The sequence below is a fragment of the Miscanthus floridulus genome, chromosome 19 (assembly GCF_019320115.1).
Source record: "Miscanthus floridulus cultivar M001 chromosome 19, ASM1932011v1, whole genome shotgun sequence".
Taxonomy (NCBI): domain Eukaryota; kingdom Viridiplantae; phylum Streptophyta; class Magnoliopsida; order Poales; family Poaceae; genus Miscanthus; species Miscanthus floridulus.
The window spans coordinates 9,693,062-9,719,019 of NC_089598.1; the positions used below are offsets into that span (position 1 = coordinate 9,693,062).

At 41.5% G+C, this 25,958-nt stretch overlaps 2 protein-coding genes and 1 pseudogene across 2 annotated transcripts; all 3 read left to right on the forward strand.

The window, feature by feature from the left end:
- The first annotated feature begins 2,412 nt into the window (after positions 1-2,412).
- On the forward strand, positions 2,413-12,527 carry LOC136525520 (disease resistance protein RPM1-like). The gene is made up of 2 exons (XM_066518480.1): positions 2,413-2,575; positions 9,869-12,527. The coding sequence occupies exons 1-2, from the start codon at positions 2,460-2,462 to the stop codon at positions 12,525-12,527; spliced, it is 2,775 nt and encodes a 924-aa protein (XP_066374577.1). The 5' UTR covers positions 2,413-2,459.
- A 2,022-nt stretch (positions 12,528-14,549) lies between these two features.
- LOC136525521 (disease resistance protein RPM1-like) lies at positions 14,550-22,453 on the forward strand (annotated as a pseudogene).
- Positions 22,454-23,377: 924 nt separating this feature from the next.
- LOC136529515 (protein SRG1-like) lies at positions 23,378-24,932 on the forward strand. The gene is made up of 3 exons (XM_066522585.1): positions 23,378-23,738; positions 23,814-24,410; positions 24,495-24,932. The coding sequence occupies exons 1-3, from the start codon at positions 23,502-23,504 to the stop codon at positions 24,750-24,752; spliced, it is 1,092 nt and encodes a 363-aa protein (XP_066378682.1). The 5' UTR covers positions 23,378-23,501; the 3' UTR covers positions 24,753-24,932.
- The last annotated feature ends 1,026 nt before the right edge of the window (positions 24,933-25,958 follow it).

The window sequence follows — 25,958 nt, forward strand, 5'->3', positions numbered from 1 at the left end:
AAGTTATTATAAAACCCACTATATAAGCTAGAAAACATGACTAGCTGAAAATTGGTGGGACATTTATTAAAACGACAAGAGTACCGACCCAAAATAAGATAAGCTACACCCTAAGGGACTAATTATTAGATGATGAAGTATTGCATAAGGTGTCAACTTATAGGGTAAATTATTATACAACTAATATGTAGGATTTAGGAATGCATTCGAACCTAAAAGGGTGACCGAGAACTGGAAACTAAAAACATTAAAAAAATATGACTGAAAACTAGGACTAAAACTGAAATTTTTTTGGCTGAAAACTGAAACTGGGGGGCAAATTCTTTTGTGGCAATGCCCAGTTCGCGTGCCCTTAAACTTGCCTTGATCCGCTTCTTTTTTCATCCGGAACAATATTTTCCTCTCACAAATTCCTCCAGAATTCTTCCAAACCATCCAAATTCTTTCAGAACCATATCATCCGAACGGGGCCTAATAATGGCTACCCTTTTGTAACAACTTATACATTGTAGGGTGAGACAACTAATGGCCATATTCGCTTCTCTTATAATTCGTCTTTTTTAGCTTATTTTTTCAGTCGAAACAGTATTTTTCTCTCACAACAAATCAGCCGGAACAGTGTTTTGGGTTATTTTTTCAGCGAAGCGAACAGAGCTAATATGCAGGATTTAGGAAGACATTCGAACCTAAAAGACTGATTGAAATATGAAACTAAAAAACAGAAAAAAAAAAACTAGACTGAAAACTAAAACTAAAAAAATTAAAAAAAACATTACTGAAAACTAACTAAAAAAAACTAAAAAATAACCTGACCCAAAACTGAAATTGGGGGACAATTTCTTTTGTGTCAACTTATGTGTACAATGGCTACTTTTTTATAACAACTTATACATGGTAGGTGAGTCAACTAATACGCTGGATTTAGAAAGACATTCAAACTTAAAAAGGTCACTGAAATCTGAAACTAAAAAAATAAAAAAAACACAAGACTGAAAAATGAAATCATAACTTATTAAACTGAAAGGAAAAATGAAACAAAAAAACAAAGACTGAAAGAAATAATGAAAAAATGAAAATCATGTCTCAGTAAACTGAAAGGGTGACTGAAAAAATACATGCTCTGATATAAATACAAATATAAAGTATATAAGTGGCATGAAAAAAAAACCCAGCATTGATGCAAACGTTGCTGGTCGCTCCTTAGCTCGTGGCCTCTCGTTAGCAGACAGCAGTGCACTGATACGCTGCCTCCACTCCTTGGTAGTTGGACCAAGCTCAGCACTACTAGTATACTACATCGTATACATACGGGGCACCTGATGGCCCGGAGGCCCAGGAAGGCCGCCCTGCTCGCCCGTCCGCCCCAAGGGCCGGGCCTGTTGCGCGCTAGTCGCGTAGAGCGACCGGAAGCGCAATAGACTTAGCCTTTTTTTTAAGTGGAATTTTCTGTTTTTAATTAACTGGCAGTCTGGCACTTAGCGCTTGATCAAAGCCCACCACTGCCGAAGCTGGGCTTCGTTGGTCAGCCCGATAATTGGGCCCAAAGTGTAGTTGCCCGGTAATTAGGCCCGAAGCTTTTGTCAGTGTTTGGTAGACTCTAACCTCACCTTCAGAACATAACATTTTTGTACTGGATTGATTGCAGCTTGTTTAGGAGTTACTTTGTGCACATTCGCAGCTTACCTGTTGTGTTTCACATGTCAAAGCTCATGGTTTTTGCAGCTTACTTTGTGTTCCACACGTTCAGTAATTTGTTGGTATTATCGATAGGCACATCGCTAGCACCAACCATTAAAAAACAGTGTCATTTCTTTTAGAATAATTTTAGCAAAATACCGTTGTAAGTCAAGAACTTGAACTCAGTTCTACAAATTCCACAATAAGTAATCTAACAAACTGAGATACCCTCGGTTCGCATTTTATCCATAAGTTTAAAAAAACGTTGTTCTGTGTCGTTCAGTCATAAAACTGGTTCTAGCTTTCACACGGTGTTACGAAAAAGGTTTCTATATGCCCACACATTGCAAGATGCTGCCTGAACGTTGTTCCTCTGAGGGACCAAGGTTGCCTCGACACCGGCGAGTAAGAATCAAATGCTTAGCTTGAGCTTCTGGCGCATAAATGGCCAGCCTTTCCATCTTTCAGGCATTCAGATATGCCAAAGGTTCACGAAATAGAATGTTCAGGAACGACGGCAAAGAGCGAATAAGCTGGTGCTCGCTTTGCTTCAAGGGCGAGCGAAGGCTAAAGGAGAGTTGCATTGAGGAGGCGAGCATCTCTCATCTTTGCAGCTAGATAAGATAGCCCACCTATAAGTAAACCACGCATATCGCATAGACGCAGGTGCACTGCTGCAGACGTGCATCTATCGTCACCTCATAGGCGTATGTCACAGACTGATCAGGAGGAGATCGAGAGAGTGGTGAAGACGAAGCAGCAGCTGCAAGGAGAGCGGCGCCATGGCGGAGACAGCGCTTGGCATGGCTACCACACTGGTGGGCAGCGCGCTCGGCGTCGCCTTGTCAGCGGCAAGGGAGAAGATGGGCCTACTGCTCGGGGTGCAGGACGATATCCGGTACTTCCTCCACTAATATATATAGGAAAAAATCTACTTAACCCCCCACCTATCATACTTGGTCTACTTCACCCCTCAACTATTAAACCGTCTGTTTTACCCTCTGAACTATTTAAAACCGTCTGTTTTACCCCCTGGGCGGTTTTTCAACGGCGGTTTTGCTACAGTAAATCATAGAAAAATCATAAAATGAAAATTCTAATTTTATTGGACTCCACATGAGTAGATCTACATAGTGAATATATAATACAGTATGCTTTAGTACAATTTTTTTTTTAGCTTTAGATTAATTGGAAAATCCAATTTTGTCTGTAATTAATTAGAATTTATCTATAACTAAGTTATACATAGTCCAATGAGTACAAAATTTTTACTATAGTTCAAGCATACAATAATTAGCGTACCATAAAAATTTCACCACAATTGGACCATAGAAGCTACAGTTATGAATTATTCCAATTAATTACAGACAAAATTAGATTTTCCAATTAATCTAAGGCTACAGTAAAAATTTTATACTAAAGTATACTGTATTATATATTCACTATGTAGATCTACTCATGTGGAGTCCAATAAAATTAGATTTTTCATTTTATGATTTTTCTATGATTTACTGTGATTTTTCAAAAATTCACCAAAAATAAATTAAAAAAAAAGAAAAATCAAAACCATAGGTACTGTAGCAACACACCGTTACTGTAGCAAACCGCCACTGAAAAACCGCCCAGGGGGTAAAACAAACGGTTTTATATAGTTCAGGGGGTAAAACAGACGGTTTCATAGTTATGGGTGAAGTAGACCAAGTATGATAGGTGGGGGTTAAGTAGACTTTTCCAATATATATAGGAAAAAGTCTACTTAACCCCCCACCTTTCATACATGGTCTACTTCACCCCCCAACTATGAAACCGTCTGTTTTACCTCCTGAATTTTCCAAAATCGTCTATTTTACCCCCCGGACGGTTTTTTGACAGCGGATTACTACAGTAACAGCGGGTTTGCTGCATTAACGTTGTGTTTGCTACAGTGATGGTGGGTTTGAATTTTCTTTTTTTCGGTGAATCTTTGAAAAATCACAGTAAATCATAGAAAAATTATAAAATAAAAAATCTAATTTTGTTGGACTCCACATGAGTAGATCTACATAGTGAATATATAATACGATATGCTTTAGTACAAAATTTTTACTGTAGCCTTAGATTAATTGGAAAATCTAATTTTGTCTGTAATTAATTGGAATAATTCATAGCTGCAGCTTATATGGTTCAATTGTGGTGAAATTTTTATGGTACACTAATTATTGTATGCTTGAACTATAGTAAAAATTTCGTACTCATTAGACTATGTATAATTTAGTTATAGATAAATTCTAATTAATTACGGACAAAATTGGATTTTTCAATTAATCTAAAGCTACAAAAAAAATTTGTACTAAAGCATATCGTATTATATATTCACTGTGTAGATCTACTCACGTGGAGTCCAATAAAATTAGATTTTTTATTTTATGATTTTCTATGATTTACTATGATTTTTAAAAAATTCACCAAAAATAAATAAATAAAAATCAAAACCACCGGCACTGCAGCAAACCCACCGTTGCTGTAGCAGACCCGCTGTTACTGTAGCAAACCCGCCGCTGAAAACCGCCCAGGGGTAAAATAGACAGTTTTAGAAAGTTCGGGAGTAAAACAGACGGTTTCATAGTTGGAGGGTGAAGTAGAACAAGTATGAAAGGTGGGGGGTTAAGTAGACTTTTTTCAATATATATATCTCCTTTTGTTCTCCGTAGCATTAAGAGGTACACGTGTACGTATAAGATTCAAAATTCATAATTTTGGCAGGCAATTAATATCAAGAAATTTGTAGATTTGGGATAAAACTGAAGCTGTACAACTGGATTATTTAATTTGAAGCGTGTACCTATAAGATTCAAAATTCATAATTTTGGCAGGCAATTAATATCAAGAAATTTGTAGATTTGGGATAAAACTGAAGCTGTACAACTGGATTATTTAATTTGAAATTGTTTTCCTATATGTTATAGAGGGTATTTTAGTAATTGAGGGTATCACATCTGCCTAAACCTTCTCCGCATGCATGCAGTATACATTATACGCCACCAAGCCTTCGGAAATCAGCTAGCTCGGCATGCATGCATAAATTGGAGGCTGCCATATTTGTTTGCTATAAGAGACCCAGCGATCACTAATAGTTGTGTCACGTATGTTCCCGTTTCACGGTCGTTTTTTCGCCAACGAGTCTTCGCTTGCGTTTCGTGTCCAAGCAGCCCTTCATGAAATTAATCTCTCATGTACCACATTGTATGTAGCACCATCATATATGTCACATTATAAAATGTTACACACTAACTGTGCACATTAGCACCATCATATATGTCACATTAAAAAATGTTACTCTAACTATGCACATTAGCACCATTATTGCCCTGTTCGCTTGGTTTATAAGCCGTACTTTTTCAGCCAACGAACAATATTTTTCTCTCACAACAAATTAGCCAATAGTATTTTCAGTCATGGCTTATCAGCCAAGCAAACATGGCACATATATGTCACATTAAAAAATGTTACACACTAACTATGCACATTAGCACCATTGTATCAGTCACATAAAAAAGTCACATTAAAAAAACTGCAAAATATTTGCCTAATCCTATTTTTGCCCTTGAATGACAATAGTAAAATGACCGATTTACCCTTATTCGGAAATAAAATATAAAATGAAAAATAGATCTTGCCCCACATATTTTTAGTACTGGTCCCATCTAATTTGGTACTATCCTCACCTATTTGGTATCTCCAGGTACTTTCAGTTGAGCACCTTCTATTTTTTCACCGTCCGATCTCATCCAATGGATGACCCATTTTTTTCCATCCATTGTAAAATTTCTCAATGTAACATCTAGTTTCAGTTTAAACTACACCAAGTTAATTATGCATACATTTAATTTGAAATGAATAGAGTACCTACTACTCCCTCTGTCCCACAAAGAATGTCATTCTTACTTCCCGACAAGTCAAACAATCTCAATTTTGATCAAATACAAAAAACAATAATATTTATAGTGCATAAATAGTATCGTTAGATGATTCGCTGAATATATTTTTATAATAAACTTATTTGGAGATACAAATGTTGCTACTATTTTTTATAAATCTAGTTAATCTTAAAAAAATAACCAGCATGAACTCCATAGCGTCATTCTTTATGGATGGAGTATGTGTTTTTTACTCGTTTTAAGTTCTTCATTTTGCATGATGATATTTCTATGTAATCTTGAAGTCCTTTCTTTTTTATTTTTTACATCTTCCCATGTAGTAAAGAGGCCCTACGTGAGTGAAGTATAATGTCACCTATATTTGTAAATTCATGTCTACGGTATCAACAAGATTAAAATAAAACAAAGAATTCAAAGTATTAAGATATATGAAGATGATAGTTTTACATATTTTAGCAAGTAGTAGCAACATCAACATATGCTCTTGGACAATCAAACAATTTGAGGAGACATGAGTGTTAAAAGTTTGAGCCTACAACTATTAAGACATAGCCAGCTTTGCTCCCTATCATCTGTTTACATTCAAACTTAACATCTATGCTTTAGAAGCCAGCCGCAGCGGCTGCTTTTGAGCACTTGTGTCCGCAGACCAGCCGAAAGTAGGAGCAGACCAGCCGAGAGTGGAGCAGCCGAACGAGCTGACTTGTCCTGGTAAAAAAACTCAATCCACGGTGGCTAGAGCCCCTGGGTGTTCCGGCTTAAGAAGAAGATTTTCTCATGCAAATTAAGAAAACCCCCGAATCCCTGCTCCACCCTTACACAGCGGCACCGCATCCCCATGAGATGAGCTGGCCATGGAATCTGGAATGAGGGAGTTTTTCCCCCTCCGGTCGTTGGTTGAAGCCACGAGAGTGAGTACCTCAGGACTCGAACTCTGACCAGCCCGAAGGGGAGGTACTGAGCCTGCACTGACCACTCGATCAGATTTTAATTTTCAGTTGTTATGAATGATTGCTAATGTGTACAAATCTGTTATAGAGGATGGATTAAAAAATTCTTTTTCTAACAAAATATGAAAAATTAATATATGCTTATCGCTCTCTGCATGCACGCATATGTGGAATGTGTGGTGCCAAGAATCATGCATGCTTTGAGTTAGTTTTTTATTTACTTATAATAGTACAAGTAAGTAGCTAGAATCATATATGGAGTAATCTATGTTATTTTTAATAATAATGGAGGTAGATAATTTAGATGGAGAACTTTAGAGGGTTATTTGAAGTTATTTAATAATTGCCGAGGAAGTAGGCAGTTTAGATGCAATTTTATAGAATCTTTTATATTATTTTAATAATGATATAGATGAATAATTTAGATACCAATTTAGATGCAAGTGGTACGTAATTTGGATGTAGACTTAAAGGTTATTTTAGGTTTAGTTTCATAACGAGAGATGCAGATAATTTAGAAGCATACTAGATCCAATGTCTATTATTTCTGATATTGATGAGTCTAAATGTGTGTTTCTCTCCTTTTCACTATCAGAAACAAGGTTCTTGCCGAGTGCAAGAATGTTTGCCGAGTGCATTATATTGGGCACTCGGCAAAGAAACTCTTTACCTAGTGCTTGAAAAAAAACACTTGGCAAAAAATGAAAAAAAAAATACTCAGCAAAGTTTGGCACTCGGCAAACCAGAAAAAAAAACACTTGGTAAAAGCTAGGCACTCGACAAAGAACCGTCATGTGGACAACCGTTAGTCCGTGTGTCGTCCGTTAGTACGTTTGTCGAGTGTCCGTTAGTGGAAACACTCGGCAAACAAATACATTCGATAAAGAAATATGTTTGCCGAGTGTAATTATTTGACACTCGGTAAAGAAATATGTTTGCCGAGTGTATTTGTTTAGCACTCGGCAAAGAAACAAGGTTGCCGAGTGTAATTATTTGGCACTCGGCAAAGAAACAAGGTTGCCGAGTGTAATTATTTGGCACTCAACAAAGAAATATGTTTGTCGAGTGTATTTATTTGGCACTCGGCAAATAAACAAGTTTTTTTTCTCTTCTGACCTTGAAACTTTTTCTACTCTCCACATATTTCTGCTGAGTCAAACCAGGGCATATTTGCCGAGTGTCAGGGCTGGGGCACTCGGCAAACATGGCTGCTTTGCCGAGTATCAAATCCTGGACACTCGGCAAACACGTCGTGACTGTCTCCGCGCCATCACGTTACTTTTTTTGCCGAGCGTCGGTTTCAGCTCTCGGCTAAAAAACACTCGGCAAAGAGACGGTTGCCGGCACTGTAGATGTCGTGCGCTGTTTACCGAGTGTTTTTTGGGCTTTGGTGTTTACACTTTCTGGGATTCATATCTTTTTCCCCTTGGCACCTCACGTGAGGATTAACTTTGAAGCAGAAAAAGGAGTCTCTAGTAATAGTATGATATTCACATAGGGGCATTGATTTTTGAAAGAAACCTTTCATATGGACTAGTTTGAAATATCTATTTTATTTTATTAATCCAAAATCCAAAATATGGTATAAGTGTGACTGTAGCCTTAGGCCCTTAGCTTAGCGCATCCGAAATGTATAGTAGACCTAGAGAGACCTTAGGGCCAATGACATGGCTCCACACTACTCATGCATTTTGACGCTCAAGCTCGTTCACGTCGCTGCACGCATGTGGGCTCACATTTTATCTTTTTTTTTTTAAGAAACTGATAATTGGCGGGCACAATAGTCATATTTAAATTGAGTCAATCTCTTGCCAATTTGGCATAAAGAATTAATACTTTATTCTACTAGCATTTTATAGACCTTGAAATTTATTTCATTCAAGGTAGGGTCAAGCTCAATTAAAACAAAAAAAAATAGCTAACTCATTATCATTGGTATGAGCACCTGCACAATAAATTATGTGTCCTGTTACAACACACGAATATGTCTATCTATCTATCTATCTATTTTAATAGTAAAGAGTAAAAATTTCTTGCGTTCCTCACTTTCTCCCCCTCCTTTCCTCTCTCTCTCTCACTCTTCTTGCTTTGATTTTTAGAGCTGCAAATTTTCGTCAACACCACACCACTCATGTCACCCGCCACCCAAGTTCATTTATGTCGTGACGCACATGTGGTAAAAGGTGATATCCGAATCCAATTCCATGTGAATGCGAACCCAATCCGTTTCCATCCCTACCCCTCACGTGTCCTTTCCCGGTGGCTCCTATCCACATCCGTCGGCGACGACAGCGAGAACAAGCTGTGCCGGAGGGCGGACTGGCGGAGGCGTGCGTGATTCAGATTCTGGTGGGGGTGGGCTGAGCAGAAACAAGCGGATAGCGCCAAGCGCCGTGGCATCACCCCGGCGGCCGACACATCCCGGTGTCCTTGACGGTTGCTGCGGCGGCATTGCCTAGTCGCATACCGGCATCCTCCGCAGCCAGTGGGCACCGACTACGCCTCTGCGTGGGAGTCGCCGCCTTCGCCTCGTTCTAGGCGTGGGGGTTGAGGTGAACTTTTTTTAATCCTTCAGGCGGATCCTCAAGTTGTCTGGTTTTTTTTGCTAAAGTCGTCATCTGTTGCGTATGTGGTTGCCTCTAGGAGTCAGGGCCCCTTTGGCAGAGCTTTAGCACTGGAAAAAGTGAATATGGATCTGAGATTTAGCTGGATCCACTTGTGGAGCAGGGATTGTCAAAGTGTTTGATACAGCTCCACCTCCATCTCTATTGCACTTCCATCTAGACCCCACGCGTTAGGGGCATAATGAAAAATGCAAAAAAAAACATGGTGTTTTCTTCTTCGTCCGACCTCGCGCGTCCTCGACCAGGGGCGGAGCTCGTGGCCGCTGCCGGCACTCATGGCTAGGCGCGGCTTTTGGGGTGGGCGTGGCCAGCTGGGGGTGGTGTGGCTGCTAGCCAGGGGCGGGCGCGCGGCTAGCCGGAGGGTGAGGTTGTGGGCTTAAAACCTCCTTATTTATCAAATAGACACACCATTTTAATGAACTCGTGGTTCATTTTTTTTTTTTTGACCACATAATATTAGTGGTCTTACAGGTATAGCGTCAGTGCGTCCCGTTGCTGGACGTGGTCATCACATCGTATATATACTAACTAGTTCATTTTTATGTCCGGACATAATAAATATTTTTTTGGGAATTGCCAACATATTATTCAAATTCCTAGGAGCATATTGACCTTATATCTGGTGGAATATATTACAAGAGAAAGAAAAATTATATTCAAAATAAATGGGGTGCATACTTATTTATCCTTTTTGTTGTAGGTTCATCAGCGATGAGCTAAAGATGATGCAAGCCTTCCTCAGGGCAGCTGACAGGGCACGTGAGAACATTGGGGTGCTAAAGGCGTATTTGGAGCTGATCCGCGACTTGGCCTATGACATTGAGGACAGCCTAGAGGAGTTCATGGTCTTCGTCAAGCACAAGCAACTTCTCAGCTTGCGAGAGCGCCATCGCATTGCTGTTCAGATAAAGACTCTCAAACTAAGAGTCCAGGAGCTGAGCCAAAGGAATAAGAGGTACAATGCCACCAATCTCACACCATCCACCTCCAGTAATGTGATAGGTGACACAGAGTTCACCCGGAATTTCACGGCTTTAAATGTTGAGGAATCCCAGCTTGTTGGTTTGGATGAGCCGAAGAAGAAACTGATGGAATTAATAGGCAAATTGAAGGAGCCCAAGGAACATGAAACCTCCAATGCTGGTCCAAGAGTGGTATCCCTTGATGGGATGGGCGGCCTCGGCAAGACAGCTCTCGCCAAGAAGGTGTTTGATAGCAAGGATCTTAGTGACATGTTTGGCACCCGTGCTTGGATCAAAGTGCCACAGTCATTTGACCAAAAAGAGATTTTTAAGGAGATGATGAAGCAACTCTTTGGAATTGAGTCATTGAAGAGGCTCTTCAAAGATCATCAAGGGCAGGAGGTAACGGAGGCAATTCTTGCTGAGTACATATCCAGAAGACTTCAGGAAACAAGGTACCTTATTGTTTTGGATGATGTTTGGACCATTGATGCATGGAACCGCATTAAGGTTACTTTTCCATATAGTGGTAAGGATGGTAGTTGTGTGGTAGTGACTACAAGGAATCATACATTAGCTGAATACTGTATTAGTCACCCATCACACATCCACCAACCTGAATTCCTAGGGAAAGAAGAGGCTAGAACCTTGTTTCTAAAAAAGACAAAGAGAAGTCTTGATGACCTAGAGAAAGGTGACAAAACCAAAGGAATAGTTGAAAAAATATTGCACAAATGTGGTGGACTACCACTTGCTATTCTGACAATTGGAGCCCTACTTGCCAATAAGGACACAGAGGAGTGGGAGAGTATATACAAGCAACTCCCCTGGGATCTTGCAACTGATCCAAGCCTTGATGCGCTAAGGCGAGTGGTTAGCCTTAGTTACAACCACCTCCCTTGGCATCTCAAGCCTTGCTTTCTGCATCTTAGTATCTTTCCTGAAGATTTTGAGATTGAAAGAAAACACCTAGTGAATAGGTGGGTAGCTGAAGGGTTGGTAGCAGATGACACAAGTACAAGAACACTTGAAGAAGTTGCTGAAAATTACTTCTATGAGCTCATCAGCCGGTGCATGATTCAACCATCTAAGTTAGATAATATGGGGAAGGTGAAAACATGCAGAATTCATGACATTGTGCATGATATTGCGGTGTCAATCTCTAAGCAGGAGAACTATGCATTCATACATGGAGAACACACCTCCAACATAGCAACAAGAGTTGGTATCCGGCATCTGTCATGTGTTGCTTGCAGGAAACTGAACATTGACATGGATTTAAGCTGTGTCCGGTCTTTAACTGTGTTCAGTGAGCCTCCGGAGCTAACATCCTTACAGTCGAAATTCAAGAAGTTAAGGATTCTGGATCTAAAAAATGCTTCATTTCTGGCAAGCCAACAAGATATAAAATACATAGGGTTGTTGGTACACTTGAAGTACTTGCATTTTCCATTGGATTCAAATATTTATACACTTCCAAGGTCTATAGGCAATCTGCTAGGCTTACAGACTCTTGACATACGAAAATCAAAAGTTGCAACCCTACCAACAGAAATCACTAAGCTCCATAACCTTCGCAGGCTGCAATGTAGCAAGAGTGACAATTCTTCAAGTTCATCTGGTATTAAGTTGCCCAGAGGAGTGGGAAAATTAAAAGAGCTACAAGTATTAGAGAAAGTTGATATCAAACGAACAAGCCGGAAAGCAATCCAAGAGCTAGGGGAACTAACTCAGCTGAGGAAGATAGTTGTGAGAGGGAGAGGGGCCTCAAAGAAAAAATGCAAGGCCTTCTGTAAGGCTGTGCCAAAACTGTCCTCCCTCCGTTCCCTCAATGTGAGTACTAAGGAGATCTACTCAGAAATAGCTGAGGTGTTGGATATGTTGGTTTTTTTTACATCCCCTCTCCCCTCTCTTGAGCGTCTCAAATTGACGGGGCGTCTTCAGAAGATACCCACTTGGGTTGGTAAATGTGAGAAGTTGGTGGAGATTGACTTAAAATATTGTCAGCTCAAGGAATTGGAGGCCTTGGCTGAACTGCCCAACCTGGTGCGACTTCGTCTTAAGAAAAATGCACTCAATGCAGAGAATTTAGTGTTCTGCAAGCATGGATTCCCAAAGCTCAGGATCTTACTCATACTGTCTCATACTGAAATGGCACTGAGGGAGGTGACCTTTGAGCAGAGCACCTCGCCTAACATGGAAACAATAAACATCGTGAGTTGCAATTTGACAACAGGGATCAATGGTATCAACCACCTTCCAAAGCTCAAGAAGATTTCTATTCGGTACGGTTGTTTGGGGAAGCAAGATATGCTACGGAAGGAAGTGGAGAATCACACGAATCGCCCTGTGCTGCAAATGTTGGAGGTTTCCAGGGAGATCTATATTCAGTCTTGATCTGCCTCCACGTCACCATCTTCCCCATTGTCATTGGCAATTCACGTCAGCACAGCCCAGCTCCTGCACGTCATCATTATCATCCTCCCTTTGTAAACTCCACTCTGTTCATTGGGCATGTGGACTGCTTTATTATCAATTTGTATCACTGTACCTTGTGCTTGGTTACTCTTTGTGTGTGTAATAATAATCTGGACAGCAGACTTGTTGTATATATTCCACTGGATGTTTGCCCAAATTAATAATGCAAAAGCCATATAACTACTACTATGATGTCTCGAGCAACTTCTGTTGATTCCGATCGGAAAGAGGCCCTTGTTTACAAGTAGAAGCACAAGCGGGTGAAAACCGGCTTGCTGGAGTGCCGGTGGCTTTTACCTTTAGGCTCATTGAACTGCCATCCAGTCTCTGTGCGTGAGTTTTAAAATCTAAATATTTCACTAGTGGTAATTTAGTGGACACAACTTTCCCGGGCAGCCGGTCGCCTGCCCTCTAGGTTTAAGTGGATCAAATTCGAAAGCTGGAGATTCCGAGTGAGCCATCAGATGATTTTTTTTAGCCACATGGCCATGTAGGCCAGCACTGGCATTACAGCAGCAGGAAGAGCAAGGGCGCCGACAAGGTCTCGACCTGGGTGGAAAATGTTCTGGCGGGATGTTGCTAAAAGAACGGACCACCTACACCTACTAATTAACTTAGACCAAGTTTTTATTCTCACTTTGAGTAAAAAATTTCAAACCAAAGTTAATTCTCTTATAGAGCTCAGGCTTTTAAGTTGGTTCGTTTTCCCGTTAACTTCCAGTATGGGACTAAAGCCCTGTGTTATAGTGGCATCTGATACAGTAACCGCAACTAGAGCTACAGTACTCGGTCATTTGGCCCAACCCATAAGACCGGCCCAGCTTAGCCCATTTAGCGGGGTCTCACACGGAACCAACCATGAGCTTGCACAGCTGTAACAGACAGAGTTATCTACACAAGGACAGGGTGTAACAGGGCAGCTCGATCATGAGCTTGCACAGCCGGCGAAAAGGATAAGGCACAACCATCTTGTGTTTTTATTCTGCAGCTTGTGTATATCATATTATTGCGCTCGATTGTAAATTTGTTTAATAAAAGGCTCTCTTTGTCGACATACCCTTGTCTAAAGTTCAACCACTACCTTTTTTATTTTATTTTATTTTATTTTTTGCAAATTACACAAGACCTGACCGACCATCGACCACGTTGCAACTATTCAATCCCTCTTAAACTCACAAATTATTTCTAGAAAAATCAAGCTTGTATTTCGTATACTTAGCAAGATCAAACAAGAGCAACCCTCCATGCTTAGCCCTAATAAATAAATAAAAAGAAGGCAAAATAAGCCAAGAATAAACAAAGCTTAACCACATGATTAAGGGGGCTAATGACGCTGCTCCTTTCCTTGACCGGTGGCTGTTGCACCAAATGCAGCTCGAAATGGCGAGGCGCAAAGGTTTTGACTCCCTCATCATCCTTGGAGCTTGGTGTCTTTGGAAGGAGTGTAACAAGAGGGTTTTCCATGGGGCTGCCCGCACGCCCGTTGATGTTGCTACCGTGATTGAGGAGGAGGTGGATCGATGGTCACAGGCGGGGTACGGCCACCTGGCCGCATTGTGGGCGCCCAGGGTCCTTGGTTGATCTTCGCCGGTCGGAAATGTCGCAAAATTTGTTCTTATGTAATAGTTTCTAGAGCCTCCGCTGCTTCTGTTGCAGGGTTAACTTTGTTCGGCCGTAGTGTGCCGCTCGCATTCTAGGCCGACCGGCATTTACCTATGTAACAACTCATTTTCCTTCTTAATGATATACATGCAGAGCATGGTCACGAAAAAAAGCTTAACCATGTGAACTGATTCTTTCAGTTTACAGGACTTTTGTCTATTCCCTCTTTATTAATGTCTTTTACCTCTCCTGTCCATGTGACCTACCCGTTTCGCCCTCGATAACACGATTAACAATTTGCAGACCATCATCTATTGCATAACAAATGGCTAAAAGCTTGTCCCCGCCATGGCTCATGCTGCATCTGCACACACAACAAGTTGCAAACTTGCACAACGTTCAAAACACGAGCACGAGCACAAGTTCAGAGCACCACTCCCCCCTGCCCCCTCCTCTCGCTCTCCCTCTCTACACTGTGCTGGTGGCGAATGCCGCGAGCTCCGGGGACCTGACCTTGCCGCCGGCGACTCTGCTTAGCCGCCGCCACCGCCGACGTGGGTGAGTGTCTTCCTAGCCAATCTATTCTTTGGAGGCCGGGATACGGCAGTTTCGAGGCCGTCCCGAGCGAGACGCGCGCCGATCTGCGCGGCATCTCGCCCAATCGTGTTCACCGGCGCTTGACTGGTTTTGCATTGCTGGTGCTCTGTTCTACTTCCTCGATGCAGAGGCGTGCAAACGCAAAATGAGAGGACAGCATCTTATGGACGTATGTTGCATACTGATCAGCATCTTATTCAGTTTGCAGGCGTGCTTTGTTCTCATCCATCTTTGCAGTTAGTCCACCTCTGATAACTAATCGTAGTGATTAGTTATGTACTAATTACCACGCATACAGTTGCACTGCTGCACACTTGCATCGACCATCATCTCATAGGCGTATGCTGTGTACTGATCAGGAGGAGAGAGTGGTGAAGACTGAAGCAGCAGCTGCAGGGGGAGCAGCGCCGCCATGGCGGAGACGGCGCTGGGCATGGCCACCACACTGGTGGGCAGCGCGCTCCGCGTCGCCTCGTCAGCGGCAAGGGAGGAGATGGGCCTGCTGCTTGGGGTGCACGACGATATCTGGTACTTCCTCTACTACTGTCGCCTGGTAACGGAGGTTTTTCTGTCTACATCTACTACTGTCGCCTGGTAACGGAGGTTTTTCTGTCTACAAAAAGTCATTTAGAGGCGGCTTAGTAAATTCACATCTGAAAATGGTTCTGAGCCGGCCAGCTCGCATGTATTTTAGAGGCCTCTGAGTGGCAATTTAGCCCGTCTCTAAAAATATGTGTAGCATAATAAACTCTTAATTTTTTTCAAATCAAATAGGATGAAAATAAACTTTATATCAAAGTTGTAGTACTCCAAGACTTTTCCATTTGAAATCATTGAAGCCACAAAAATTTTGTCTAAATTTTTCATAATTTAGAATTCAATATTTTAAAATTTTTCAAATGATTTCAGATAGAGAAATGACTAAAACCATAGTTGTAATACTTGGAGCAATCTGCAACTTTACAGCTGGCAACTTTTTCATTTAAAATCATTTAGTACATATAAAATCTGATTTAAGTTTTCAGAATTTGAAATTAACCTTTTTCAGCTTTTCAAAGTACCTTGGATGGAGAAACAGCCTAAACTAAAATTGTAGTACTCGAAGATATATGAAACTTTGTAGTTGATGACTTTTCCATTTAAAAAAAACAATTAGGGCCTAGAAATTCTGTTTTAATATTAATGATTTAAAATTTTTAAATTTTCAAACAACTTTGGATGACACCAATAGGCGCTTTGTGCGGAGAAAAGGACATTTATAGGATGGCTAGGGTTCGTGAGAGAAAGACACGGGACTTCAACCAAGTTAAGTGCATTAAGGATGAAAGAGAGCATCTCTTGGTGAAGGAGGATGAGATCCGACATCGATGGCAAGAGTATTTTGATAAATTGTTCAATGGTGACAATATGGACACAACCTTTCAATTGGATGACTCTTTTGATGACACCAATAGGCGCTTTGTGCGGAGAATCCAAGAATCTGAGGTCAGAGAGGCGTTGAAAAGGATGAAAGGAGGTAAAGCGATGGGACCGGATGGTATCCCATTCGAGGTGTGGAGATGCCTCGGGGACATAGCTGTAGTATGGTTAACCAAGCTGTTCAACCATATTTTTCGATCGAACAAGATGTCTGATGAGTGGAGGAGAAGTATATTGGTACCGATCTACAAGAATAAAGGGGATATTCAAAGTTGTACAAATTACCGGGGAATTAAGTTGATGAGCCATACTATGAAGCTATGGGAGAGAGTTATCGAGCATCGCTTGAGAGCAATAACGCGGGTCTCTATGAACCAATTTGGTTTCATGCCCGGAAGGTCAACCATGGAAGCCATTTTCTTAATAAGACAAGTTATGGAGCGGTATAGGGAGAAGAAGAAGGACCTACACATGGTTTTTATTGACTTGGAGAAGGCTTATGATAAAATACCAAGGAATGTTATGTGGTGGGCTTTGGACAAACATAAAGTCCCAACAAAGTACGTCGGGCTCATTAAGGACATGTACAGCAATGTTGTGACTAGAGTTCGAACAAGTGATGGAGACACGGATGACTTCCCGATTAGGATAGGACTACATCAAGGGTCAGCTTTGAGCCCTTATTTGTTTGCTTTAGTGATGGATGAGGTCACAAGGGACATACAAGGGGACATCCCTTGGTGTATGCTTTTCGCGGACGATGTAGTGCTAGTTGATGAAAGCCGGACAGGAGTGAATCAGAAACTGGAGTTATGGCGGGAGACTTTGGAGTCCAAAGGTTTTAGACTTAGTAGAACTAAAACTGAGTATATGAGATGTGACTTCGGCACTACTACTCGGGAGGAGGAAGATGTTAGTTTGGAAGGTCAAGTAGTGCCTAGGAAGGATACCTTTCGATATTTAGGATCAATGCTACAGAGGGACGGGGATATTGATGAAGATGTTAGCCATAGAATCAAAGCAGGGTGGATGAAGTGGCGGCAAGCGTCTGGTGTCCTATGTGACAAAAGGGTACCACAGAAGCTAAAAGGCAAGTTTTATAGGACGGCGATTAGACCTGCTACGTTGTATGGTGCAGAATGTTGGCCTACGAAAAGACGACATATTCAACAGCTAAGTGTCGCGGAAATGCGTATGTTGCGTTGGATTTGCGGTCATACAAGAAGGGATCGAGTTCGGAACGATGATATACGTGAGAGATTAGGGGTAGCGCCAATTGAAGAAAAGCTTGTCCAACACCGGTTGAGATGGTTTGGACATGTGCAACGGAGACCTCCAGATGCACCGGTGCGTAGTGGAATCCTAAGTCAGGATAGTAACGTGAAGAGAGGCAGAGGAAGACCGAAGTTGACTTGGGTAGAGGCAATAAAAGGAGACTTGAAAGGATGGAATATACCCAAAGACTTAGCCTTAGATAGGAGTGCTTGGAAGACAGTTATTCACGTGCCTGAACCTTGATTGCTTCTGTTGGGTTTCAACTCTAGCCTACCCCAACTTGTTTGGGACTTAAAGGCTTTGTTGTTGTTGTTGTTGTTGTTGTTGCAAACAACTTTGGATGGAGAAACGATCAAAACAAAGTTTTAGTAGATGATATCTGCAACACCTTTTTCATTTGAATTCTTTTAGGGTCCTAAATATTCATTTCAAAATCTAGTAAAGTGAAAACAAAAGCATCTATCTAGTGGGGGCTTCCATGGATTTTTTTATTATTATTTTGAAGCTATGTCAAACTTCAGAATCTTTTATAAAAAATTATGATTAATAATCTGTAAATTTAGGATAAAACTTAAGCAGTTCTACTAGATTATTTGAAATTATCTTTTTGTTACTAGGATCTCAATTTGTGCTAAGCACACTATCATGAGTTTGACAAAATTTGTAGAAAAAAGTGCTAGCACCTACCACATCAAAGAGGTAAATTACGAAAATGCATTTTGGTATTATCAATATTATTGTTCTATTCTATAAATTTGATCAAACTTAAAATAGTTATACTTGGGACAATTCAAAATCACTTATACTTTAGGATGGGGATAGTATTGTTTTATTGTCATGGGCAATGTAACATAAGAAAAAATGATTAGTTTCATATTACGCTGCACCTAATTAAATAATAACTACATTCAATTTGGAATGAATGGAATACTTACCACGTTGTTTTCACTCGTTTTAGGTTTCATTTTACATAATGATTTTTAATTTTTAGGTTTTTGCATGATTTCCCCTTGAAGTAAAGCGGTCCTACATGATTGAAATATATATTGCCATCTTTGTTTCTGTAAATCCATGTCTATGCTGTCAACATTATTATAATAAATTTTATTGAATTCAAGAGATATATGAAACTGTTAGTTTTACATGTTTCCGCAAAAACTAGTCCATCAACCCATGCTCCTCCATAAGATTTTTTTAAGAAACATGAGTACGTGTTAGAAGTTCATGGATACATTTGAGCCACAGTTAATCATTTAGCTTCTCTTTGCTTTCTGCCATTTGTTATAGACTTATAGACACAAAGGATTTATCTGGATCTAATAGACTTCAATTACCCGTTGCTATAAATTGTTGGCAAACTATGAAAGTTTAGGCTTATTGGTCTCCGCTTGCATTTAACGTGGGAATGCATGGTGTGAAGCATCAAGCTTGCATTCTTTGAGCTACTTTTTCTTATTTATTATAAATAGTAGAAGTTGGCAATTTAGAATATATACATGTGTATACTTTGTGTTATTTTTCATAATGGTAGAGGTGGGTAATCTAGAAGAATAAGAATGTAGAGGTTATTTTCAAGTTATTAGTTAACTATCGTGGAGGAGGCGAGTAGTTTACATGTAATTTTATGGATTATTTGATATTATTTAAATAGGTACATAAATGAGTACTTTAGATTAAAAAATACAGAATTGTTTATATATTTTTATAATGGCAAAGGTAAGTAATTTTGATGGAGATTTAAAGGGCTTATTTAAGGTTTACTTTTGTAATGGCAGGGATGGATATTTAAAAGAAAAGGTTCAATGGCTACTATTGTTAATAATAATGGTTATACAATACATAATTAATGGTTAGATATTTCTGTACCTTTACGAATTATAGGATTCATCTTTTCTCTCAAGCAAATTTCGTGAGGATTAATGTGGAAGCTGCAAAAGAAGCCTTTAATTAAGACTAATAAGATTCACACACCTGCATTGCACATTCTTTGGAACTGGTTTCAAAAGAAAACAAATGATATGCACTAGTTCGAAATATATATCTTATTAGGATTTTAATCCAAAATATATAGAATGTAAGTCTAGCTGTAGCCTTACAGCTATACTACCACAGCATATTAGTGAACTCGTGGTTAGTACTTATATGCTAAGTTGTTAAATTTTTAGCCCCAGACATAAAATACTTTTTTGGATTTTGCCAGCATACTATTCAGTTTCCTGGAAACGTATTGGCTGTGGAATGTATTAGAAAAAAATGAAGTATATATATATTCAAAATGCATGCAATGCATGTTTATTTATCTTTTTCGTTGTCAGGTTCATCAGCGATGAGCTAAAGATGATGCAAGCATTCCTTAGAGCCGCTGATGGAGCACGTGAGAACATTGGGGTGGTGAAGGCGTATTCAGAGCTCATCCGCGATTTGGCCTATGACATTGAAGATAACCTAGAGGATTTCATGGTCTTCGTCTACAATGCAATCAAGCTCACACCATCCACCTCCACTGATGTGATAGGTGACACAGAGTTTACCCGGAATTTCACGGCTCTAAATGTTGAGGAATCCCAACTTGTTAGTTTGGATGAGCCGAAGAAGAACATAATGGTATCCCTTGTTGGTATGGGTGGCATTGGCAAGACAACTCTCACGAAGAAGGTGTTTGATAGCAAGGATCTCAGTGACATGTTCACCACCTGTGCTTGGATAACAGTGTCACAGTCATTTGACGAAAAGGAGATTTTAAAGGAGATGGTGAAGCAGCTATTTGGAGTTGAGTCATTGAACAAGCTCTTAGAAGATCATCAAGGGCAACTGGTGCGAGAAGTACATCTTGCTGACTACATATCCAAAAGACTTAAGGAAACAAGGTACCTTATTGTTTTGGATGATGTTTGGACCATTGATGCATGGAATAGCATTAAGGTTACTTTTCCATATAGTGGTAAGGATGATAGTTGTGTGGTAGTGACTACAAGGAATCATACATTAGCTGAATACTGTATTAGTCACCCATCACACATTCACCAACCTGAATTCCTAGGGAAAGAAGAGGCTAGAACCTTGTTTCTGTAAAAGACTAATAGAAGTCTTGATGACCTAGAGAGAGGTGACAAAACCAAAGGAATAGTTGAAAAAATACTGAACAAATGTGGTGGACTCCCACTTGCCATTCTGACAATTGGAGCCCTACTTGCCAATAAAGACACAGAGGAGTGGGAGAGTATATACAAGCAACTCCCCTCGGATCTAGCTACCAATCCAAGCCTTGATGCGCAGGCCCTGTTCGCTTGTCTTATAATCCGTACTTTTCAGCTTGTTTTTTCAGCCGGAACAGTGTTTCCCTCTCACAACAAATCAGCCGGAATAGTGTTTCGGCTTGTTTTTTCAGCGAAGCGAACGGGGCCATAGGTGGGTAGCTAAAGGGTTGGTAGTAGATGACACAACTACAAGAACCCTTGAAGAAGTTGCTGAAAGTTACTTCTATGAGCTCATCAGCCGGTGCATGATTCAACCATCTATGTTAGGTAATCTGGGGAATGTGAAAACATGCAGAGTTCATGACATTGTGCATGATATTGCGGTGTCAATCTCTAGGCAGGAGAACTATGCATTCATACATGGAGAACACACCTCCAACATATCAACAAGAGTAGGCATCCGACATCTATTATGTGTTGCTAGCAGGAAACTGAACACTGCTTTGGATCTAAGGTGTGTCCGGTCTTTAACTGCGTTCAGTGAGCCTCTGGAGCTAGCATCCTTACTTTGCTCATACAAATTCAAGATGTTGAGGATTCTGGATTTAAAACATGCTCAATTTGCGGCAAGCCAACAAGATATAAAATACATAGGGTTGTTGCTACACTTGAAGTACTTGCATTATCCAAATTATCCAAATAATATGTATGCACTTCCAAAGTCTACAGGCAATCTGCTTTGCTTACAGTCTCTAGATCTACAGAGATCAAGTGTTTCGACTCTACCAACAGAAATCACTAAGCTCCATAACCTTCGCAGCCTTCGATGCAGCAAGGTACGCTCTTATGGTCGTTTCGATACAGATGAATTCAAACCTGGGGAGTGGTTCAAGGATGCCATAGATTATTTAAAGTGTAATGCTATTGCAACTGCTGACCTGCACATGGCCCTGTCTAGCTGCTGGTCTAATTCATCTGGCATTAAGTTGCCTAGAGGAGTGAGAAAATTAAAAGAGCTACAAATACTAGAGAAAGTGGATATCAAGCGAGCAAGTCGGAAAGCAATCAAGGAGCTAGGGGAACTAACTCAGCTGAGGAAGATAGTTGTGAAAGGGAGAGGGGCCTCCAAGAAAAACTGGGAGGCATTCTGTGAGGCTATGCTAAAATTGTCCTCCCTCCGTTCCCTCAGCGTGAGTACTAAGGAGAGGAAAAAAAACAGCTGAGGTGCTGGATCTGGTTGTTTCTTTTACATCCCCTCTCCCCTATCTTGAGCGTCTCAAATTGAAGGGGCGTCTTCAGCAGATACCTGCTTGGGTTGGTAAATGTGACAACTTGGTGAAGGTTGACTTCAAATATTGTGAGCAAAAGGAATTGGAGGCCTTGGCTGAACTACCCAACATGGTGCAACTTCGTCTTAAAGAAAATGCATTCAATGCAGAGAAGTTAGTGTTCCGGGAGCATGGATTCCCAAAGCTCAGGATCTTCCTCATACAGAATCATTATGGAATGGCACTGAGGGAGGTGACCTTTGAGCAGAGCACCTCGCCTAACATGGAAACAATAGACATCTTGGATTGCAATTTGACAACAGGGATCAATGGTATTAACCACCTTCCAAAGCTCAAGAAGATTTCTATTCGGTACGGTTGTTTGGGGAAGCAAGATATGCTACGGAAGGAAGTGGAGAATCACACGAATCACCCTGTGCTGCAAATGTTGGATGTTTTCGAACCAGCAGAGAACTCGCGGTCTTGATCTGCCTTCATGTTGCCACGTGCCTTGTCATCATCGACAATCCACGACAGGACAACCCCTGTTCCTGCACATCTTCTTCGGCATCGTCCTTCTGAATCATCATCACTCTGTTCAATTGCATGTACCTCCTGCCGTGAGAACTGATTTGTTATCCATTTATGTAATTGTACCTTGTGCTTGCTTACTCTTTGTGTGTAATAATCTGCACAGCAGACTTTGTTGTATTCCACTGGATGTATGCCCTCTAATTAGTTGTGTATCGAATAACTTCTGCAGCTTCTGCTGCTGCTTCTGAAGAAGTGCGGGAAACTGAAGATGAGCCTGGAAGCACTTCTTAGCCCAGAAAGGATATATATAGTGTGGGCATCTCTGGCTCAGGGTGGAGTCGGCCCATGTAAGTGTGCGTGGGCCGAAGGAGAAGAATAGATGGACTGAGTAATACAAGTCAAACTAATACAAGTCCTGCTATCTCTTGCTGTAGTCTTGCTAACCTTCTCCTGCTCTTGCTCTACTCCCTCACTGGTTTACACTTTGTGGAGATGGAGAGACCCGACACAGATTTTATGAAAATATATATGGGCACTATTTTTACACTTTCTCACAATTAATGGCCTATATAGCACACGACAGTTTTAAAGAGAAACGATAAACCCAAATGTTTCTTCGTCAACATATATTCTTCTCCCAACACATAAGAGTGCTACGTATGTACCTGCTTGCATTTTTATAATGCACAATAATGTATACCTTAGGCATCATGTTTTTCTCTTGCAATACGTCACTGATTGAACAAAAATAATACCATATTAATAAAAGATATTATTAAGTTTGACTTTGTATATGCGATAAATTGTACTAGATGATGATCCTGTACAGTATATTCTATAGTTCATCGCCGTCCGTGTCCGCATCTAATCGATTCGTCGTCTTCCTTAAAGTAATGCCGTCCACTGCGAGTTAAAAACAGAAAACGAGGTAATGGACACGGTATGTGACGACCAACGACTATAGTGAGTAGTGACAACTAGCAAGTGGCAAGCAAGCAACCATGGCCGACGACCAACCAGCATGGAAGATACCGCCGATCGTTCAGGAGCTGGCCGCCGGCGTGCAGGAGCCACCGAGCCGGTACGTGGTTGGCGGGCAAGATCGTCCAGCCGTGGCCGTTGCCGCCATGCCCGAGCCCATTCCCATCGTTGACCTCAGCCGGCTGTCCTCTACCGACGACGGCGCCGACGAGGCCGCCAAGCTCCTGTCCGCCCTGCAGAACTGGGGCCTCTTCCTGGTAATAATAAATTAAAGCTAAAGCTCCCTCTTTTCTTCTAGTTTCCTCGTATAACAGAGACCAAGCTCTGTCCAGGCAGTCGGGCATGGAATGGATCCAGGATTTCTAGCCGAGATGATGGGAGTGACGAGGGGATTCTTCAACCTCCCGCTCGACGAGAAGCAGAAGTACTCCAACCTGGCGAACGGCAAGGAGTTCAGGAACGAAGGGTATGGCAACGACGTGGTGCTGTCGGAGGACCAGGTCCTAGACTGGTGCGACAGGCTGTACCTCATCGTGGAGCCGGAGTCCCGGATCGTCCGGAGCCTCTGGCCGGCGCAGCCCCCTGCCTTCTGCGACGTCCTTCGCGAGTACACCGCCAGGTGCCGGGAGATCGCCGGCGTCGTGCTAGCCAGCGTCGCCAGGCTGCTGGGCCTGCACGAGGGCCGCTTCGTCAGCATGATGAGCGAGGGCGTCGCCATGACGCACGCCAGGTTCAACTACTACCCGCGATGCCCCGAGCCGGACCGCGTCTTCGGCCTGAGACCCCACTCCGACGCCTCCGTGATCACCGTCGTCCTCATCGACGACGCCGTCAGCGGGCTCCAGGTGCAGAAGCCCAACGACGGCGGATGGTACGACGTGCCCATCGTTCCCAACGCGTTGCTCGTCAACGTTGGGGACGTAACAGAGGTAGGTATCTGCTGCAAGTGCAAATGTGCAAATCGCGTTCTTGATCTGATGGCCGGATTGCGCACTCTGTAAAAATTGCTGCAGATCATGAGCGACGGCTTGTTCAGGAGCCCCGTGCACCGCGCGGTGACAAACGCCGAGAGCGACCGGGTGTCGCTGGCGATGTTCTACACGTTGGACCCGGAGAAAGAGATGGAGCCGCTGCCGGAGCTGGTGGACGACAAGAGGCCGAGGCGGTACAGGAAGACGACGACCAAGGATTATCTGGCGGTGCTGTTCGAGAGGTTCACCAGAGGGGAACGAGCCTTGGACACGGTGAAGATCGACCTCAACGACGACTGAAAACATGCATGATTCTAGAACGACAATTAACGATGATTGATGGACGATAGATTCGCATTCGCTTTGTAGAGAAGCTTCTTCCAATCTTCCATTAACCTGCATTTAATTTGTGGCCATGCTTTTGTGAAGTGAATCAGTAGCCACCTTTGTATTTGCCATTTGTGCTTGAACTCGGTCCTGTTTAATTAATGCAGATCAGTTCTATAGCTGTCGTGTGGAATGTGATGTAGTAAAGCACTATTTTTTTCTTTCGCTTTCGAAATGCGATGAACTAATAACTAAAAGATTTTCATTTGCACACTGGTATGGATCCTACAGAAATGGAAAATAAATTTCAAATGACAGCCAAACAGTAAAATGTGGAGTTAGAACTTCCGGTTTTTCGGATATCAGATGAGATCCAAATATCAGGTCGTAATAAAGGTGTAAAATTCTTGCTTTAGCGTGTATCATATATGAGGGTAACATTTTAATGCATTGATCACGGAATGCTCATGATGAGTAGTGCAATTTAGAATCAGAATTTTCTTGAGCAGAATTGTGGTTTACTGAATCATTCATCTTCAAAAACATGACATGCGGCCAATATTTCATTAAGAGCGTGACTATGTTTCATTAAAATGGCATGCGCCCATCTTACTAATAATCAACCTAATCGGCTAAATTGTTCATGAGTTATAAAATTCACATTGTTTCTAAAAAAAACTCTGTTTCACTTTTGGCCTCTAGCTCCTTATATAGATCCACAGAGCCTTGAGGGTTTTGGACATGTCTATTTCTTGTTGTGTGCGTGCGTCAGCACATATGATGAGATGAAACTTTGCATCTATTCAACCATGTTGGAATTCATCCAGTCCGAAACCAATTTATGTCCATGTGAGTGGGAGACTATGAATTGATGTATTAGAGGAAACTGAAAGTGGATGTTGTTAATATGTCTTCATCGTCCAAATAACAGATAAAATTTCTCTTTGTTACTTTCTTGAATGTAAACAAGCATGTAAACATTTGAATGCTTGGTGGGGTAGTATTGACTCCAGGGTTGGTATGAGGGATCTGAGTTGCAACGAAGGAGGGGTAGTATTGACTCCAGGGTTGGTATGAGGGATCTGAGTTGCAACGAAGGATTATCGGAGAAAGATCACGAAGAAGTCTTAGTGTCTGCATGTAGCACCAGATTGCTCTTCCAATGCCATCTTCATGTAA

Bases quoted from the DNA above. Each gene is read 5' to 3' on its own strand.
- LOC136525520 (XM_066518480.1), top strand. From the start codon at position 2,460: ATGGCGGAGACAGCGCTTGGCATGGCTACCACACTGGTGGGCAGCGCG. The intron at 2,576-9,868 runs GTACTTCCTCCA...TTTTTGTTGTAG, and splicing joins GGGGTGCAGGACGATATCCG to GTTCATCAGCGATGAGCTAA.
- LOC136529515 (XM_066522585.1), top strand. From the start codon at position 23,502: ATGGCCGACGACCAACCAGCATGGAAGATACCGCCGATCGTTCAGGAG. The intron at 23,739-23,813 runs GTAATAATAAAT...AGCTCTGTCCAG, and splicing joins AGAACTGGGGCCTCTTCCTG to GCAGTCGGGCATGGAATGGA. The intron at 24,411-24,494 runs GTAGGTATCTGC...AAATTGCTGCAG, and splicing joins ACGTTGGGGACGTAACAGAG to ATCATGAGCGACGGCTTGTT.